The sequence below is a fragment of the Siphateles boraxobius genome, unplaced genomic scaffold (assembly GCF_051911475.1).
Source record: "Siphateles boraxobius isolate OS27281-9 unplaced genomic scaffold, OSU_SipBor_1 22, whole genome shotgun sequence".
NCBI classification, from domain to species: Eukaryota; Metazoa; Chordata; class Actinopteri; order Cypriniformes; family Leuciscidae; genus Siphateles; species Siphateles boraxobius.
Window position 1 is genome coordinate 34,493,339 of NW_027508833.1, and position 18,336 is coordinate 34,511,674.

At 37.2% G+C, this 18,336-nt stretch overlaps 2 protein-coding genes across 4 annotated transcripts in view; one reads left to right on the plus strand and one right to left on the minus strand.

Moving 5' to 3' along the window:
* The window catches only part of itsn2b (intersectin 2b), a 30,847-nt gene extending 21,263 nt beyond the window's left edge, over nt 1-9,584 (minus strand). For both annotated transcript variants that reach the window (XM_077239819.1, XM_077239818.1), the window contains exons 1-2: nt 9,312-9,584; nt 1,009-1,084 (exon numbers count right to left, since the gene is read on the minus strand). In XM_077239819.1, coding sequence (XP_077095934.1) covers nt 1,009-1,015 — 7 coding nt within the window. In that variant the 5' untranslated portion in view covers nt 1,016-1,084; nt 9,312-9,584. The remainder of the gene's footprint in view (nt 1-1,008; nt 1,085-9,311) is intronic.
* Nucleotides 9,585-10,969: 1,385 nt separating this feature from the next.
* The window catches only part of nhsl1a (NHS-like 1a), a 152,534-nt gene continuing 145,167 nt past the window's right edge, over nt 10,970-18,336 (plus strand). For both annotated transcript variants that reach the window (XM_077239831.1, XM_077239833.1), the window contains exon 1: nt 10,970-11,483. In XM_077239831.1, the coding sequence (XP_077095946.1) occupies nt 11,198-11,483 (286 nt within the window). In that variant the 5' untranslated portion in view covers nt 10,970-11,197. The remainder of the gene's footprint in view (nt 11,484-18,336) is intronic.

Genomic DNA, 18,336 nt, shown 5'->3' on the forward strand with positions numbered 1-18,336 from the left:
CAGAAAGGTTCAAATGACAAACACCAGTGACAACATGAGATTCACCCGATGTAAAATGCAAAAGACTTTGGACTTCGGAGTGGCTACAGAAAAAAAGAGACTGCAACCGGGCCCATGTGCAAACAAGGATAAATATCGAAAGGGCATTAAATGTAGTCACGCAATCCTGATGTTGTTAACATTAAAAATTCCGCGAATAACTGCAATTGCAGATTTCGAACAAAGATGGGGACAAACAGGAAGAACTACGGACTGCAGCTTTAAATTACATAATGAAGAGGAAGTGACATCATTTGACTTTTCAGAGGAGCCAAGTTCAAAAGTTGGCAAGTTTTACTGTCACATTTTGATTCGTCATACATAAATCACTTCATCTTCACTCAACTTCAACCATTTTGGACTGAAACTGTCTGAATATTCTAACAAATAAATGATTTTATCTTGAGATAGCAAAAAAGAAAATCTGATAGACCATTTCATAATAGATAGACCATAATCATAGAGAAATGTACTTTAAGACAACCGTTCTCAAATGGAACATGCAGACATGTCAAAGAATGACTAGTAAACGAAACTTTAATAAACCACATCCCTTGAAAGATTTACAGGGTGATCCGGTCCTGCTACTCAAATGTATGTCTAAATGCACTGAGAAAACAGATTAAAATGTATATTTAAAAAATGTATTATTTATTATTAAATAAACAAAATCAATAAGCAATGACATGACAGTTTCACCGATGGGCCGCAGAACGGAGGTCAGACCCGCTGGTGTGTGATCATGCTGCAGTGTCAAAGCAGTGTAACTCCTGCTATACCGATGCACACACTGCAAATATGAACGAGACATGATAAATAGGAAAGACTCATGTTCTAGTGACATTATGGGGCTAAAGGTTCTCTGTGCGTGCACGCACACACAAACCCACACACACAAATCCTGTTGGTTCAGACACGTTGGTAAAGACACACACACACACACACAGAAATATAAAGCAGAGCTCTTACCATTCATGGCTGCAGGTGGCAGGGATATGAGGAGAGCGGTCCTGATCTCCTCGTCTCAGCTGGCTAGCTCAGTCATCTGCACCACACACACAGAGAGAAAGAAGAAATGTCCACTCATTAATAATGCAGGCAGGGGAGTGCAGGGCTGTCGCTATCTCCATCCTGCACTCTAAGACTGAAAGAGAGAGAGAAGAGGATGTGTGAAGGAGAGAGGAAGCGTGAGAGGGAGGGGATGAGAGCTCCAAACCCCCCATACAAATGCTTTCAACAGAATAATGCTCTATGTGCAGTATCTTAATAAACAATGACACTTTTATTACACCATTTATGACTGACTGCATCACTATCCTCCTCCTAATGACATTAAAAACTTATTTCAAAGGCTATCCAGTTCATGCTGGAAGAGTAATGAGAGTCATACTTCGGGAAGTAATAATAATTCCTCTCAGAAACTAGAGTTTAAGACTGTTAAAGTATGAAGATGCTCAAAACCAAATTAAAACACCTTAAGCCATAGTCCTATAATGAAATGTCCTCTAGGTTTATCCCTGTAAACCTCACGTTGTTTGATAAAATCATGTAGGCTGCAACCCATGCATATTTACTAAATAAATGTGGTTCTTCAAGTAAATGTCAGTAGTGATAACTGACAATATCTCTGCGCGCACACACACGCACACTTTTTCATTGAAAAGTTTGGGGTGAGTACGATTTTTTTATTTGAAAGACACTTATTCAGCAAGGAGGACATATTAAATTGATCAAAGTAAAGACATTCATAATGAAACAAGCGAATTCTATTTCAAATAAATGCATGTTGTTTTTTTACTTATTAATAAAAAAATCCTGAAAAAAACAAGAATCACGGTTTCAACTAAAATATTAAGCAGCACTTAATCAGCATATTAGAATAATTTCTGAAGGATCTTGTGACACTAAAGAGTGGAGCAATTAAGCTGAAAATTCAGCTTTGCCATCACAGGAATAAATTACATTTTAAAAACTGATCAAATAATATTTTAACAATATACATTTTTTTACTGTATTTTTGATCAAATAAATGCAGCTTTGTGACTTGTTTCAAACACGTTTTAAAAATCTTACGACCCAACCTCTGAACAGCAATGTATAAATATTCATTATTTTATATAAGCTTATATGCAGGCTATTTTGTGTTACAAAACCCCATACAATAAGTTTTTTCTCTTACATTATAAGGAAAAAGGGCCACACAAAATTACTAGTCTATTTGTTAGAATACCAAAGGGCTGTACCCATATCCCTGAAAAACACATCTGACTGGGGGCACGAAGACGTGATGATGCTGTCTAATTACACAAGACTGCCCTACCACAGACTAGTCAACCATAGTCACTCAGAACACCCACTTTATGAACATTTGTAGTTTTACATACCCCTATTAAGCGGCAAGGTATAGGCAGGTATCAGGTATGATCATCACTAATCATGACACTCCTTTAACACACTAGATGTATATCAGAGCTGTTAGCAGAATCAGTATATAAGCACTAATAACAGTGAGAAAGTTGCTGACAGGAAATGATGCGTGGCAGTAACGTGGTAGGGCTGTGAGAGCAGGTCTATAGTGGAAGAGAATGTGGTCAGACAGGACAAGCTTCCAGAAGACTGCTCGAATGGGGCATGCTTGTCATTTGTGTCAAATCACTCGCTTTTCTCTCACTCTCTCCCTATATGACACACTGGCAGTGATCGTAGTGGTTTCTTTTTGGACAGATTGAGTGATTTTTTTACTTATTTGAATCTATATTTTAATGTTGCAAATCTCTGCTAATGTTTAATGTTTAAATGTTATGATGTTAGGAGATGGTATATATAGATGGTCCATAGTTAGTTTGGGGTCTGCAAGTTACCTTTTTTTTATTTTTTATTATTCTCTTATGCTCACCAAGGCAAAGTAGGCAAGTAAAAAAACACTGTGTTTCTGAGTGCGTCAAGAGACCAATAGTATTTCAGTTAGACTTTGCATGTGATTTTCATACTGGGGACATTTTGCATAACCTGATTTATAACAAATATCCAATATCCAGCTCTTTAGTGTGAACAAAATCGTTTCCCTCCACATTTTCCTTGTCAATAATTGGTTTCAGTGATTGGTACTGTGTGAACTCTTCGGAAATATTGAATCACAGACAAAGCACAATGTCATTTTGTCATTCTACCTTCAACCACTTTATATTAATGACGTGCATGATGTGAAAGATGCAAAGATAGACTGTGAGCTCATTGCTGGCCATGTTCTACCACCTCCTGCCTCCACCCTGTGTGTGAATTAACAACCACAAAGGAACGAAGGAAGTGGGAGGAAAGCAAAAATGAAACAGGATGTCAAGAGGTCACAATGTTGTAAAAATGCTCTGGGCCCACAGCCTTGTGGTCAGAGTGGACACATTAAAACCAACAAACCCTGTCTTGAGTATCAAGAACTTCACTTTTGTGCTTGCAGAGGAATTCTCAGTTCTCTGAAAATGAAAGCTTTGATTGTAAAAGAGAGCGTAGAGCTTTGATCATGAAAAAAAAAACACCCCTGGCAAAATTACCAGAGATGTTGAGGGTGGTTGGTACTGATTTCATTTCCCTAAACAGTTTATTTATATTTGTATTAATTGATTAATTTCAAAATAATTATTTTTAAGCTGTGAAACTTTAAAGCTTTTTAAATCAACCTTCTACAAGTAAATCACTCGCATATGCGACCAAATTTCACACTAGGCAACTAAAAAAAAATTTGAATTAGTCACAGGCGAGTGAAATCGAACAATTTACTTGTCATTGTCTGAGTTAACAGTCAATGAAATTGTATCTGTCCTAAACATATTTTTTGCCTCTGAATTTTACCTAGAATGGTATCGATATATTTGATACCATGGGGAAAACTGCCATTTATACCGCCATACACATAATTTATTATCTCATAATGTCTTGATAATTTGGTTAATTTTGTTGTAATAGTTTACACAGCACAGGGAGGCTTTATTTGAATTGTTGAACTACATTTACAAAAAAGACAAGTAAACAGTCAGTAACAAAATAAGAACAAATAGCCTAAACAAATTGTAAATAATAGCACATATAAATACAATAGAATAAAGTGACAAATGAAATAAGCACGGCTTTAAGTTTTTCAGGTGGGTCTAACAGTAGTATTCAGGTATGAAACACTACAGAAATAAAAGTAATCAAAGGTATAACGACTGGATGGTTTTCATTGTAAAAAATAAATACAGATTAATGCAGGTAAAGTTTTTCTGTCAAGAGCAGCGAGTGATTTTCTCTGTCTTGTGTTCTTTGACTAACATGACAGACAGCAGCAGGCTTAAATTATGCACGGATCCAATTTACTTTTACACAACATGCGTTTTCTCTAGCCTAATCCTCCAAAAAAACTGACCGTATTTAACTAAATACAAGAAGGGCAAGAAGGGCATTATGAATGTATTTGACCGTTTAAGTGCAATAAGCCCAGAAAAAGAAGTCAATTTGGTACTCGCAATCTGTTTGAGAGGCACCTTTATGTGCACGTCACTTATATAGAGCAGTGGTGAACCCGCTTTTGGTGTTATCGCAAAACATTTGCAAATGAGTAAAATTATGCACAATACAAGCACTATTCAACCAGAGTGAATGCGATGAGTGAGTGAGTGGAGGCAGGTGTGTCTTCGTCGTCAGAGAGAAGAGAGTGAGAACACGCAGCTGATATCGGTGTATCGGCCCGTACGGTCAAAGGTAAATATCGGTAAAATCCATTATATGTCGACCTCTAGTGAAGACCATGCAGTGTTATTTTACATTACATTTCTTTATTCAACTTCATACCTAATCTGCATCTAAAGTTAGAACTACCAGACAAGCACTGTTTATTTCATTTTTATCTTGGTTCTGTTGTGTTTATTTGTGCTATTGCTTGTAGTTTGATTATTTGTTCTATTACAGTCTATTTACTTGTTTTTAATAATGTTTGAAATTTATATTTTATATTTATATTTTATTATATTAAATGTAGAATTTTTTCATTTGCATTGTTCTTGCATTCCATGTAAAAATCCTGCTAAGTAAAATAAAAAAACTACTAGCCAATGGCGTCTCAAGCTTCGATGTGTCCGCAGAGGGTTGTTAATGCAATTTTATTATTCATTTCTAGGGATTAAAACGTAACCCATTTAACTAGCCTAAATTACATTGATACTAAGATTTCAAGAACCCAGAGCTCTAAATTCTGAGAGAAGTTGTCTGATGGCTTTATGCGCAGAAGGTCATGCAGGTGACGTCAGTGAAGCCTGAACAAACACACACACAGCTGTCAAGGAACATACACATTGCACATAAACCAACCTGCAAAAACATCACTGGACCATCTTCAAGATACATCAGGGCTCAACAACAAGTAGTTGACATTTTTACCTGCCTTTTAATTTCCCTAGTTGGACTACAAGTATGATAAAAAAAAAAAAACAGTGTTATTTTAGGAATATTTATATACTATTATAAAAGGCCATTATATAAGAATACCATTTATATACTTTTATTTATATTTTCACGTTTATTGCGGTCTAAAAATTCTGGCCAGTTGATAATGCCTCAAATATTAAAATCGACAGTTGGTGGTAGACCCCTTCACTATCCAACACCGAAACTCTGGAACATTTTTCCTAGCATTGTTCAGGAGCCAGACACACACAGTCAGTTTACAGATTTTGTCAAATCTATATTAAAAACCATCTCTTTAAACTAGCATAGACATAACACACTATCATATAGGCTGAATAAAGTAGGTCAACCAGAACCATTCACTGGCTATATCGTAAGAAGGATTGCATCTATGCTAACTTTAGTCTGTCTCATCCTTATCCCGAGGTTACCATAGTCAGCCGAATCCGGGCCTTATCCAGATCAGACTTGCACCAAGACACGACCACAACGCAGCCCTGAATGTCAACAGAGACCATATCAACTAGGCAATCCCCTGTTAAGACCTCGTCCACACGAGAGCCATCGGCACAGATCCTCAGCAAAGACCACTAGAACCAGTCAAGTCCACTGCACAGACCCCGATGGCCAGCTTCATATCCATACCAGCATGATGAATCCGATCTTCAAGCAGAAGGAAATGGATGAAATATTTTTTATAATACTAATCCACAATCTGACTTCTGACTTGTGAACCAGCCTGTATTAAACCGCACAATGTTGCTTCGTTTGGGAGTATAACTGGTCCCCAGACTGAGCCTGGTTTCTCTCAAGGTTTTTTTCTCCATTCTGTCATGGAGAATTTGGGTTATTTGGGCCACTGTCTCCTCTGGCTTGCTTCTAATGCAGTAATATAATAACAGTATTAGTGATCTGACAGCACTGACACTATCTGATAACTGAGAACTGAACTGGGCTGGACAATGACATCAATGTTTTCCACAGAGCTTTTTCATAGCCAAATTTAACTAATTTAATAAGTAATGATCATTAGAAATGGAACTGAATCAACTAGTGCTGGAACAAGGCGTCGACATTATCAAAGTAATGTCGTAAGGATGAACACTGATTATGTTCACCCCTAATCCCTGGTAATGCGTCACACAAAACAAAATTGTAGAGCAGATGCTAATGGCTTGTATGGCAGCACCACTTAATACAAGACTGTCCATTTTCAGGACACGCGACAGTATCAAAAATGCAGATTTCCATAACATCGGGAAGTTGTAACACAATTGACAGGGTGTTATTAATTAAAGAGCCCAATCGAAGCACAAGTTCATCCATCATATATTTTAAACAACCAACAAGGACTTTAAATGCGTAGTAACAGAGTGCAGTGAGTATGTTAGAGCTTACTGTAGCTCCGGTGGATCTGCGCGGATGAACGCAAATCATTTCTCCATCTCCATGATTAAACTAAACTTAATATAGCCTACAGTTCACTGTGGCTCTCACATTATATGACGTGGCAGACAACTAGTTGTCCAGTGTGGTTACGTTCATTCAGCGCGGGTTTGTTTAGAATGCGATTGTGAGTGCTGAAAATGTGCAGGAGTCAATATGGTTAAAGCATCGGGTTGTTACGCTCGTAAAAAACAAAACGCTGCATGAACGCAACTGTAAGTATGTACGCTGTATGAAAGAAGACAGGGGTTAGGGATTAACATAAACAGTGCACAATCTACGTAATTGATTGCGTCGTGTCGTTCCAGCAACTAAGTTTAGCTGAATGACACTTTTTTTTCTTTTTAGACCTGCTTTACAACCGAATTGAACTGTGTTTGCATCATTGAATTGAAACAATCTGTTTTGTATAAAGCACTATAAAAATAAAGGTGACGTGACTTGACTATGTTGGCTGCTGTCACTTTAAGACCTAATGCACGGATCCTATTGACACAAATCCGATTTTTCCCAACTCTTTATATTCACTTAAGTTATAGTAACTGACTGTGTTTATGTGAATACTAGCCAAAACAGGCATGTTGCCTGTGAGGCGGCTTTCTGTGTGCACACTTTGGGTGTGTGATAGTTAGGGATGGGTATCATTTAAAAAAATTAGATATTGATACAGACATCTTGAATTATGAATTTAATGATACTTTTCCGATTGCAATTTTATGAAATCTGTTTTAACAAGGTTACATGACATTAACTAAAAAATAAAAAATAAACTTTGGTTCTATTTTTCCAATTTGTTGACTTTTACAGACTCAAAGAATCTCGGGGACGGAATGCCTAGCACATCCAATACTTTATTTTGTCGTCCATGCGTGTTTCTTCTATCGCTTTAACGTGTCAATGACTTTAAGCAGTCGCACGGATAAAGTTTTGCACAGCCAGTGTGCCAGCAGGAATGGAAGGAGCTGTTGCATGTCGATGCAATTTAGGAGATTCGCTCATATTAAAACACTGTCATTCTTAAAGTACTGGTACTAGTAAAATGAAGAATCATAGGCTACATCGTTTTTAAAAGCAGGGTATCACAATAACATTCTAGTATAGGCTATATCGTGCAACACTACAATGATGTCCAACATCCCCAGATGTCTCTTTTTCTAAATGACCAAATATTGGAGTTCTTTTCCCAGCAGGCTCTAACACAAGAACACACTCAGAATTGATCGGTTCATTAATCTGTTTAGACAACATGAGCTGTTTTGAGCATTTGTGATGAAGGGCAGATAAGTCTTAGCAATGAAGATAAACATAAAAAATAAGTGTGATCTTGAGCAACTTTGTAACCCAATCTATTTCTAATGTAAAACATTAATTGGTAATTTGGTAGATAAGCATAATGACCATGGTTAACGGCAGAAAATAAGTCTCTGATCATTCACCAGAAAATAGAGGACAAAAATCAAGTCATTATGGCTTGATTAATCATTTCCTTTCACTGACCCGAGGTTTGCAAGGACATTTCCTTAAAAACTAAGGGGATTCAAAGAAATCAACTACATAAATAGTAACTTAAAAGAGCTTTAATTCAAAGCTCAACATTTTCAATGTTATGTAATGTTATTATGTTAAACAGCAAAGGGTAACAGCAGATTATAAAGAGAGAGTTCAGGTGCAAACTGATCAATATGATAACCAATCTGTACTACAGTACAAAAATGATGACAAACCAATAGGAACCAATGAATGAATCTGAAACACTGACCTGCCTCATGAATATCAGAAAATACACTGACTATGATGCCCCAAAATGCTGTCCATACGCATTAGCCTACGTTTTGAAACAGCCATTATTACCATCATCTTGATCATGTTCCAGTAATCGTCATGTATGAATCATTGTAGAATTGTAACAACCAAGATAAAAGTAAATAAACCTCGCTCTTTTTGTTGTTGTTGAGCTCCACTAGACATAAGTCATAATGACACTGCTCACAGCGATTCATTTCTGCGTGAAATGCAGACAGACGAGTTTACCACTTGTCCGGCAGGTTTGTGAGAAGAATGTATGTTTGAAAGGACTTTGAATCGGTTCTTTAACATGCAATGAGACATATGGCTCACAATGAGCTCTTAATAATCGCAATATGAAGCTCTGAAGGACTTTGAAGAGTGTGAAACTGGACACTTAAAGTTTCTCAACTCATCACACACAACAAGTTACTGTAAAACCAAATGATAACCACCAGACATTATATTTCACATAAATAATATATAATATGTATATTGTAACTACACTTAAGCCAGTTATAAAGCACGATTAAAGCACATAACATTAAAGCGAGCAGACATTTAAACAGTATTACAGGAGGTAACATTAACGTTAGGCTACTCACATTACACAACAGCATTACGGACTTTGCGAAATCTCCTGGGAGGAAAACATATCCTTTTCCATTGTCCTCTGTATTAAGGTGACGACAATCGGCTTTCAGTGTTTCTTTAAAGATTGTATGTAGTGTTTTATTGAGAATCTTTGACAACCTGTTGCTGTACGCTGTCATACAAACAACATGGCTGACGACGGGATGCGCGCAAGCGCTGATCGCAGAAGAGCCTTTAAGAGGGAGGGGCTGAGTGTGTTTCATGACACTCTGCTGCTCCCTCTCTAGCTAAAAACATCACAGTGAGGCCCATTTTCTTTCTTTCTTTCTTTCTTTCTTTCTTTCTTTCTTTCTTTCTTTCTTTCTTTCTTTCTTTCAAAATAGACTCTTTATTGCCACAAGACAAGGCTCATGAAAATGGTTGTAGCCTACACTGTAAAAATGTCAAGTAGGTTCAGCTAATTATTATTAAGTAGGCTAACTAGTTCGTCAATTTTCCCTCTTCAAAGTGTTACTTGAATTATTTTTGGTTGACCCAAACTCTTCTCCAACTTTAAAAAATATGTTTGCTCATCTAGTTCATTCAACTAAAATGTTTTAATCAGGATTTATTATTTGGGGAAAAATCAAAGTATTTGAATTATTTTATTAATTATTCATAATTGTATGACGAGGTTAACAAATGTATTAACTGGTGTCTATCAATCAGACAAAAACATAAATCAAAACATGACATTACCCTTTATTTACTAATAATCTGCAATTATACTATTTCCACAGCTCCACATCATTTTTCATTTCTTACTAAGTTATTATTGCAAGATAATATTGGTCTTATGAGGAATATCAGAGATAGAAAAAAATAACATAAATTCAAAAATACTATTCTAGAATACAAATAAATAAATAAATATTATTTTCAATCATGTCCCAAATAGATCATAATCTTAATCATTATTATAGTGTCTTCCTGCTCCCATTTAACCAGCACAAATTCATTTTTAGAAAAGAAAATTCTAGAATGACTTATTGCTTTAATTAAAACTAAACCTTAAACCTACAGAAAATGGTAACATAAATAGCAACATAAAGACTTACATTTCACGAAGCGATATTGTTTCTGGAAAACCAAAAGTGTCTATAGTCAGAGTGGAGGTAAATGACTGAGTTATTCTCAATTGTTCAGAGGAGTGAAGTACATTTAGAAAGAAAGAAAGAAAGAAAGAAAGAAAGAAAGAAAGAAAGAAAGAAAGAAAGAAAGAAAGAAAGAAAGAAAGAAAGAAAGAAAGAAAGAAAGAAAGAAAGAAAGAAAATATAACATTTTCAATGAAATGCCACACGAGGGCGCACTTTACCAGCATTACATTGCTGTTTTCCCTTTCCAACTATTTTTCCTGCTAAATAAATAAACGAATGAACTACTTTAGATAGTTTTTCTCAGTCTCTTGGTAAATTTCTCAGGTCAAAACTGCTTGTTCAATGTCAGGAAATCACCTTCTCGGTCTTCATTTCATTAGTAAAATAATGTTCATCTAATAAAAATTAATTAATCATAAATGTAATTGTTAAAACGCAATTCACAATCAATTAATTCAAGTTAGGCTATGCTATTATTGTATAAAATGTTCCTCTGAAGTTGGCGTGAGATCCACATTCCAGATCCGCCTGATGCTCCAGATTCCATGTTTTTGAGTCTGCCCTGAGAAACGATTCCCCAGAAGAAAGTTTGAGAAAGCGCTCTTTCAGAAGAATAAGGGCAGGATCCTTTGAATCATGAGGCGGGATGTCAGGATGTTTGCAGAACAGGTTACAACACCTGACTGGACAAGAACAATTCACAATTCTAGACAAGTGGAATAATTCTAATATAACAAACAACTGGATCTTTCCCATGAAAAATGCCGTTTCATAAGAGAATAGTGGAGCCCCGGAGCCTGGGCAGAATAAACAGAGGACGACTGGAAGTTAATAGGGATGTATTTATTTCACTGGATGCTGTGAACTGTCAAACTTTGATCAACATCCTCCGTCAGCTGTCCGACTTGTCACGGCACGCGAGCAGCGTATTTGTGGAGATCCAGACTGAAGCAGAGCTGGTGATCAATAAAGCTTGTGCGCTGCAGCACAGACTGGATTCACTGCAGGACACTGTACGAAATCTCAGCCATAAGAGGACCACAATCCGTGAGTTCATGCCCTTCATGTATTCAACCACTATGTGGCAAGCATGTAAAAACTAACTAGTATGTAGGCTATATTTATGTTATAAAACTTAATTTTAAACGACTAGTAAGCAATCTAAAAGTGAATATTATTCACACGATAGGACCTACTATTAACTATTCATACATTATTCATACTATACTATTAACTATTCATTAGATAAGGAGGCCTACTTATTCAAATCTGTGATTACAATCTATTCAGTTATACGTGGAATAGATAGCATAAGGTAGCCTATCTAGAAACAATTACTAGTATAGCTACATAAAGAAAATCTACTAAAAGAAGGGGTATTACACAATATGAGTGCACTTTAATCTAAGAAAAAATAATTAATATGCAAACCACAAATTGCAATACCTGTAATTCAATGGCAAAACTGTGCAATTTATCACCAGTACAATGGAATAGTTGCTATTGAGACACTAGTAGAAAATAAATAATAAACTAATTGAATGTAGTTGCTACTAGATTAATTACTAGTAAATGAATAAAAAACAAGTACTATTAAGATAAAATATATGCTAGTTAATTTTAAGGAATGGCTTGCCATAATGGCAGTGCATGATTCCAGATCATTAATTCCAAATTCCATTCTAGATGCTTGGCTTTGACTGGATGTGGAATTCAGGCTTGTAGTGTTGCACTTTTATCTCGACACCTGTGGTTGCCCGCTGCTTTTCACATTCTGATTGTGAATTGCTTCTCCAATTAGAACAAATACATAGTTTTTTTTTTTTTTTTTTGGACAGACTATGTGTCAATGATAATGGTTGGGACATCGATCATTGAGGTCTTCTGGTACCTGTATTCACCATTGAGTGAGCATGTGAAGGCGGTTGTGGTTTTGGTCATAATAGATTATTTTGGAATGTATTTCTCCTGCATATAGTGTAAGTCTTGTGAATGATAAGCATATATTTTATCATTCTTTAGAATATCAGTGTCACCAATGTAATGCAAATCTTGAGTCCTAAGGATTTTACCAAGTTGGCAGTAATGAGTCTTCTTTATCTCCTTTTTCTCATTGCCTTCTGCGTCCACATATTTCTGTGTATCTCCATGGTCAATATGTTGCACTTCTGTTCAGCAATTCCCTGCAATGCTTTCACCTCCAAAGAAAACAATGGGTGTTTTCACTGGCCCTGCCTCCAGAACTAAGCCCACAGTAAGGTGAGTGGAGTGCAGGAAACAGCGCATAAGTGGATACATGTGTGCTCCAGACGTCCAGCCCTGGACGATATATTAAAAGGCACTAAGGAAGAAAAAGAGAGTAATTTCTTTGTCTGCTGTATGCTGAACCAGAAACTACGGTCTACAATAGAATAAAAACTAAAATGATCAGACAAATGACAAATAACATCAGGCTAATCTTCAACAGAAATAGAAAAATCATATTGATCTCACTACTGATTTTCCAGTCCATTTCTGAATAATTTAAACATAGCCTACAGGTACAAATTGTTGATCTTGATGTTGATATTGATCTTATGCAATGGAATTGATTGAAAAGAATAGTTGAAAAGAATGCAACAAAATAAGACTGAGGGTGACCAGATGTCATCATGTAATCAAAATTGACCCTATTAACTTTTTTTCACACATTACTAGTCTTGTGGTGAACAATTAATCAGTGCAAGTTTGTCGTGGTAATCTTTAATCAAAATCAGAAAAAAATGCCGTTTCTTCTATGATGATTTCAGTTTCCTCAAAACCCCGCCTACCATTCAATATTCCGTTTCACTTGGAAATAAATCACAAGTAATGTCAGTTGCAACTTCCGGTTCACAGGGACTTTTATGTATCAGTTGAGGGGAAAAAACAATATTGGATGACCATTATTCTGAATGGGACATTCTCTCTCAATGTCTATGGTGGTGATGTCAACCAAAGCAGAACAATTTATTTCATTTTGATTAAAGAATAAATACAAGCATTAGGTTATAATGCAACACAGAATTAAACATTTTGCACAAACATTTTCTGGGATTGTTTCAATACATCATTCCCCAATAGTTTGTTTGTTCTGACAATAGCAACTACAAAGCATAGTATATTTACTGCTGGGTCTGAAATGTATAAACCATACACATATTGTGTCACAATATGCAATCCAGCTGTTATATTCCTACCCACTCCTCCCTCCTTTCCTCAGAAAGCTCCTCCAACCCATTCCTCAGAGTTCGTCTGCAGGGGGAAAGCATGTCGAAACCAGATGTTGGTCCAGCCCTTATGAAGTCTCTCACGGACACTGTGTTTTTAGCACAGCCAGATGAATGCACACCCTTTCTTAGTCTATTTATGATATTTCCCTCATTATAATTGGGGAAATATTTTTTTCCTGCTTATAATCTTTCCAAATTGCTTCTTTCCCCTCCTACTGTCTTTCTACAAAAGGAATAGACATTGACCTGTTGTGTTTTTTTTTTTTAAAAAATTCTGCGCAAATGAGGGATAATTGAATACAAGCAGAGAGCTTTTTAATTTCCTAAGAATTGAAAGCTGTAACCTTGGTTAATTCAAATCCATCATGAAAATCTGGTATCAGTTGAGAATCCTCTGAAGTCCCTATTGAAGGAGATACGGACTGTTGCAATCTGATATATGAAATCTGGCCTGCAAAAGGTTGAATGCTTAATATTTCAAAATGGCTTGACCAAAATACTGGATAGTTGTCCAACAAATGAATCATAATTGGATCAGGAGCATTTTCTTTGAATACCTTTAATTTATTTACATCGATGAACTTCAAATTAACTTATGCTACTAGTTAGAAGTTCAGGTCTTTAATGAATGCAATCGAGTTAAAATAGCAATAGCCTCCATGATAACAACGATGCAAGATTCACACCTTGTGAAAAGGAGTAAGGGGATAGCGAGGTAGCTAGCTTGAAGCCAATGGGGCTGTCGGTAAGAACAGGTCCAGTCTAGTCACTCAGGTATCAAATTCTTTATTTCTTTTTGTGTGCGTGTGGTTTCTACAAAGGAACATAGTAATACAGCATTTAAGGTTACAATAAACAATATATGAGGCATCTACTCCTACTATAAAGTTCATCAAATATACATCTGAATAACTAAAGACAATGCCTAAACAGGAAATATAGCAAGCATAAAAATAAACACCTTTAAAGACAATTTTTAAGAAATACAGAACGATACTAAGCATCAAACAAAAGGCACTTACATGGTCAATTACGGTAATAAACAAAGAAAGGAGAAAAACTCAGTCCTCTGCACAGTACATCCATGTGCTGCAAACTGAAGTAACATGCTGTGGGCACAGGTGCAGTTAATAAAGCCAGATATATGGAGTCCTGATTGGCTAAGAAATCAGGTGGGTGTAGCTAGAGTTAATATGAAAATTAACAGGCTAAGAGGGGTGTGGCACATGCTTTGCACCTTGTGGATTAAGGGACACAAAACTTCTCAACACCTTGTGACTAATATTTTTGGTGGATTGTATCTACTTGAAAAATGCAGAATTCATATCAACTATTAGACTGCAGATGATGAAGATTTTGAGACTTTAACGTCCACACAAAGCCATAGCTTTCCCTATCCGATCTTTTTTTTCCTCGTTCTAAAAAAAATTCTGTAAAAACGGCGCCGTCTCAAGAAATATCTGCGTACACGAACCACTGAAGCCGACTCAAACCGATGTAGTTTACATGACAGACCAGTAGGACCAGTAATTACAGGTTCTGTAATTCTGACACAGATACACTAAAAACAGAGAAGACTTGCGCATAAACCTTTCGCACTGTATACAATAATATACAGTATGTAATATTAGGCACAGTAGCTTCTTTTCTTTTTTACCAAGAACTTTATTGAACAATATGAAAAACCATAAATGGCCTGGTACAAAATAGGGATGAGTCACGATATTGGATTAGCTAAACCATAAAGCTTGCCACAAAGAACCGGCAAATAGCCTAATCATTATGAATGTGTCAAATATAGCAAGGAGACATTTTAATTGTTTATTGAGAAACTAGTGCTGACTCGCCACCTTCGCAGTATTGTGAAGGTGGCTATAGAGAGAAATGCACACTTCATACGGATTATTAGAGTTGTCTGTTTCTTTTCGTTTTGAATTGTTTTGTTTAAAAGTAGACATTTCAAGCTTAGATATATTTCTGAGTTTCTGTTAATTTATGAGACAAGCTCCAGTTCACGTGCGATGCAGGTTATATCGCGTCGGCGCCTCCATGTCCTGATTATAGGCTATTGTCTGCTATATTTGCTTCTTATTTATTAAATCCAGGAAATTGGTTGACGAAACATTGATTAAAATTAAGATACAATTTATACAAAACGAAATTCACTTTAAAGAAAGGCTTAATACAAAACAAAACTTAATGAAGTGGTCAAAATGATGTGTCTCGATATTGCGCATCTTATGATTAGGCTACTCACGCTGTTCACTTTTCATATAATCAACATATATGAAATGGAAAAAAATAACATAATATTTACACATAAAAATGAAACTAACTTTTCTTTAATGGCTACAACACATAGGCCTACAGTACAGAGAAATTTTATGTCGGAGCGAACGCAGTATCACCGGTGAGCATGAGGAGGCAGAGGTGCGTTTTTTGAATAATAATAAAATAATTCCCAGCGATCGTCGAATATTATTTTTGCTTAAATGCCCATCTCTACAAAATACGAAATGTCTTAATCAGACAAAATACAAGCATCATATCATAAGAAAGAAGTATAAATAAATAAAGAAGTAGCTTAAATAAAGAAATAAAATAAAAAAGAGCCTACATTAAAGTTGGCCTAAAAAATAAATAAAGAAATAAAAGAGGCTCAGTAGCTTCTGAAGCATGAACTCAAGCAATTAGTTACTGATTAGCGTGTCTGACTAGTCGACACGTGGGGTGTGGACATCATTGTTTCACAAAATATACGGATTGGCCGTACACACGAAAACACAAGGGTGTCGTTTTCAGATTTATCCACCCTGTGACCCGGTTTCAAAAAATAGCAGTTTCAGTCTCCCAAAACGCCGGATTCGTCTGGACGAAACGCCGATCTGATAAAAAATTTGTACGTATACAGCTAAACGCGTCTCCGTGTGGACAGAGCCTAAGACAGTTTTTTAAGTTTACATGTACTTTCACAATGTATCTTCTTGTTTTTTCAGTGACTAAAATACAACTTGTGACCACTCTTCTGTTTCTCTTATATGGAAAGGTTTTGCACTCTTGACTGTTGTGACATCATGTTGTTTAGACAGTTGTATCACATATCTCTCCCATCCAGACAATAGATGACTCACTGGAACTGCTGTAAAGTCCATCTTGGTGGAACTTGTGGGCTTGTTTTTATTCATGAAAGATTTTTATGGACCCTCTGAATTTACTGTTTCCTTTCTGCAAGTTTTTGTTGGGAAATGGTATTGTGTGTAAATGGAAGCAGAGGGCTTCATATTTGCACACCATTTACTACTTTTCCATTTTAATTTAAAAGTACAATATGTAAGAATTGTGTATCAAAATATCCAAAAACCACTTGCACAGTGTTACGTATATATATATTTTTTAATTATGTACTTACATTATCGTAAATGTTTCCAAGAATTTGTAAATTCAGAGAAATTCACAATTTTAAATAGTGCCCGACGTCCCTTGTCGCCTGTCAATGACTTAATATCCGCTTTATCCCTTGTTTCCGCTTGTACTGCCATGGTAACCATGGTGACCGATGTGGACAACTGCATAATGACCGTTCCCTTTCGTAGTCACTCCGAGTTACGTCGGATGACGACGAATGGGGGTTTCGCTTAGAACACCTATCGACTTCGAGTATTACAAAACGAGCCAATGGCGATGAAATGCCATGGGTCTGCGGAATTTGCATAGCGTAACTCCGCCCCACCTCGTGGGTATAAAAGGAGGACGCTCGGCAACATGCAGATATGTTTTCGCTTCGGAGCCAAGAATATTTCTTCACTCCACAATCATCTCTGACTTCGCTCTATGAGACGAGCTTCTCTCTCCGGTGTTGGTGTGACGGCGATCTGCAGCGAGCTCACAGTGCCTGCTGATCTGTGCAGTGATCTGCCAGTGTGTGTGTGTGTCTCCCTGTGCGCTTCAACATCGCGGAGTTTTTTTTTTTCTCCTCTCATAAAAGAGCTCGCACGCGGCACGTCTTTTTAAAGACGGCTCGTCCGTGCATTTCTGGTTGCAGCGGACTGGTATCGGACTCTGATGGGCACGAGCGCTGTCTAGTGTGTTTGGGCTTTGATCATGCTTGAACAGCGCTCGTGGATGACTCATGTTCTCTCTGGGAACGTGATCATCGCGTCATATATAGGTCGAGACTCGGTGAACTCGCAAGAGTGAGAGTCCCCTCATCCACTACCCGATCTTCGGCTGGTGGACAGGGTGACCTGAGGGTGTTGGTCTGGAACAAGGCGCCGACTCTGTGTCCACGCCCCAGCCCCCCCTCTTTAATGACGGTGCCCGCTAGCGAACTGATGATTCCATGAGTCTACCCTCGGGTGGCCCGTGTGTTTTCATTTGAAGCTACAGAGGATGATGCTGTGTCTGTAGCAGCATCACTAGGTGGGCTTGATTCTTCTGGAAATGACGACTCTTCACAGCTGCCACCCTTTGGTGTGCATACGGCTGTGCCTGAGTCTGATCCGGAGATGATGGCCATGCTTTCCCGGGACGATTGGTTTTTGGGTGAGGCCGCCGACGCGTCCACGGCAAACCCCAATATCTTTCCTCCCGGACGTGCATGATGAGTTCACGGGTCCTCTCGTTGGTCTCATCCGCCTTTCCTCCCCTCA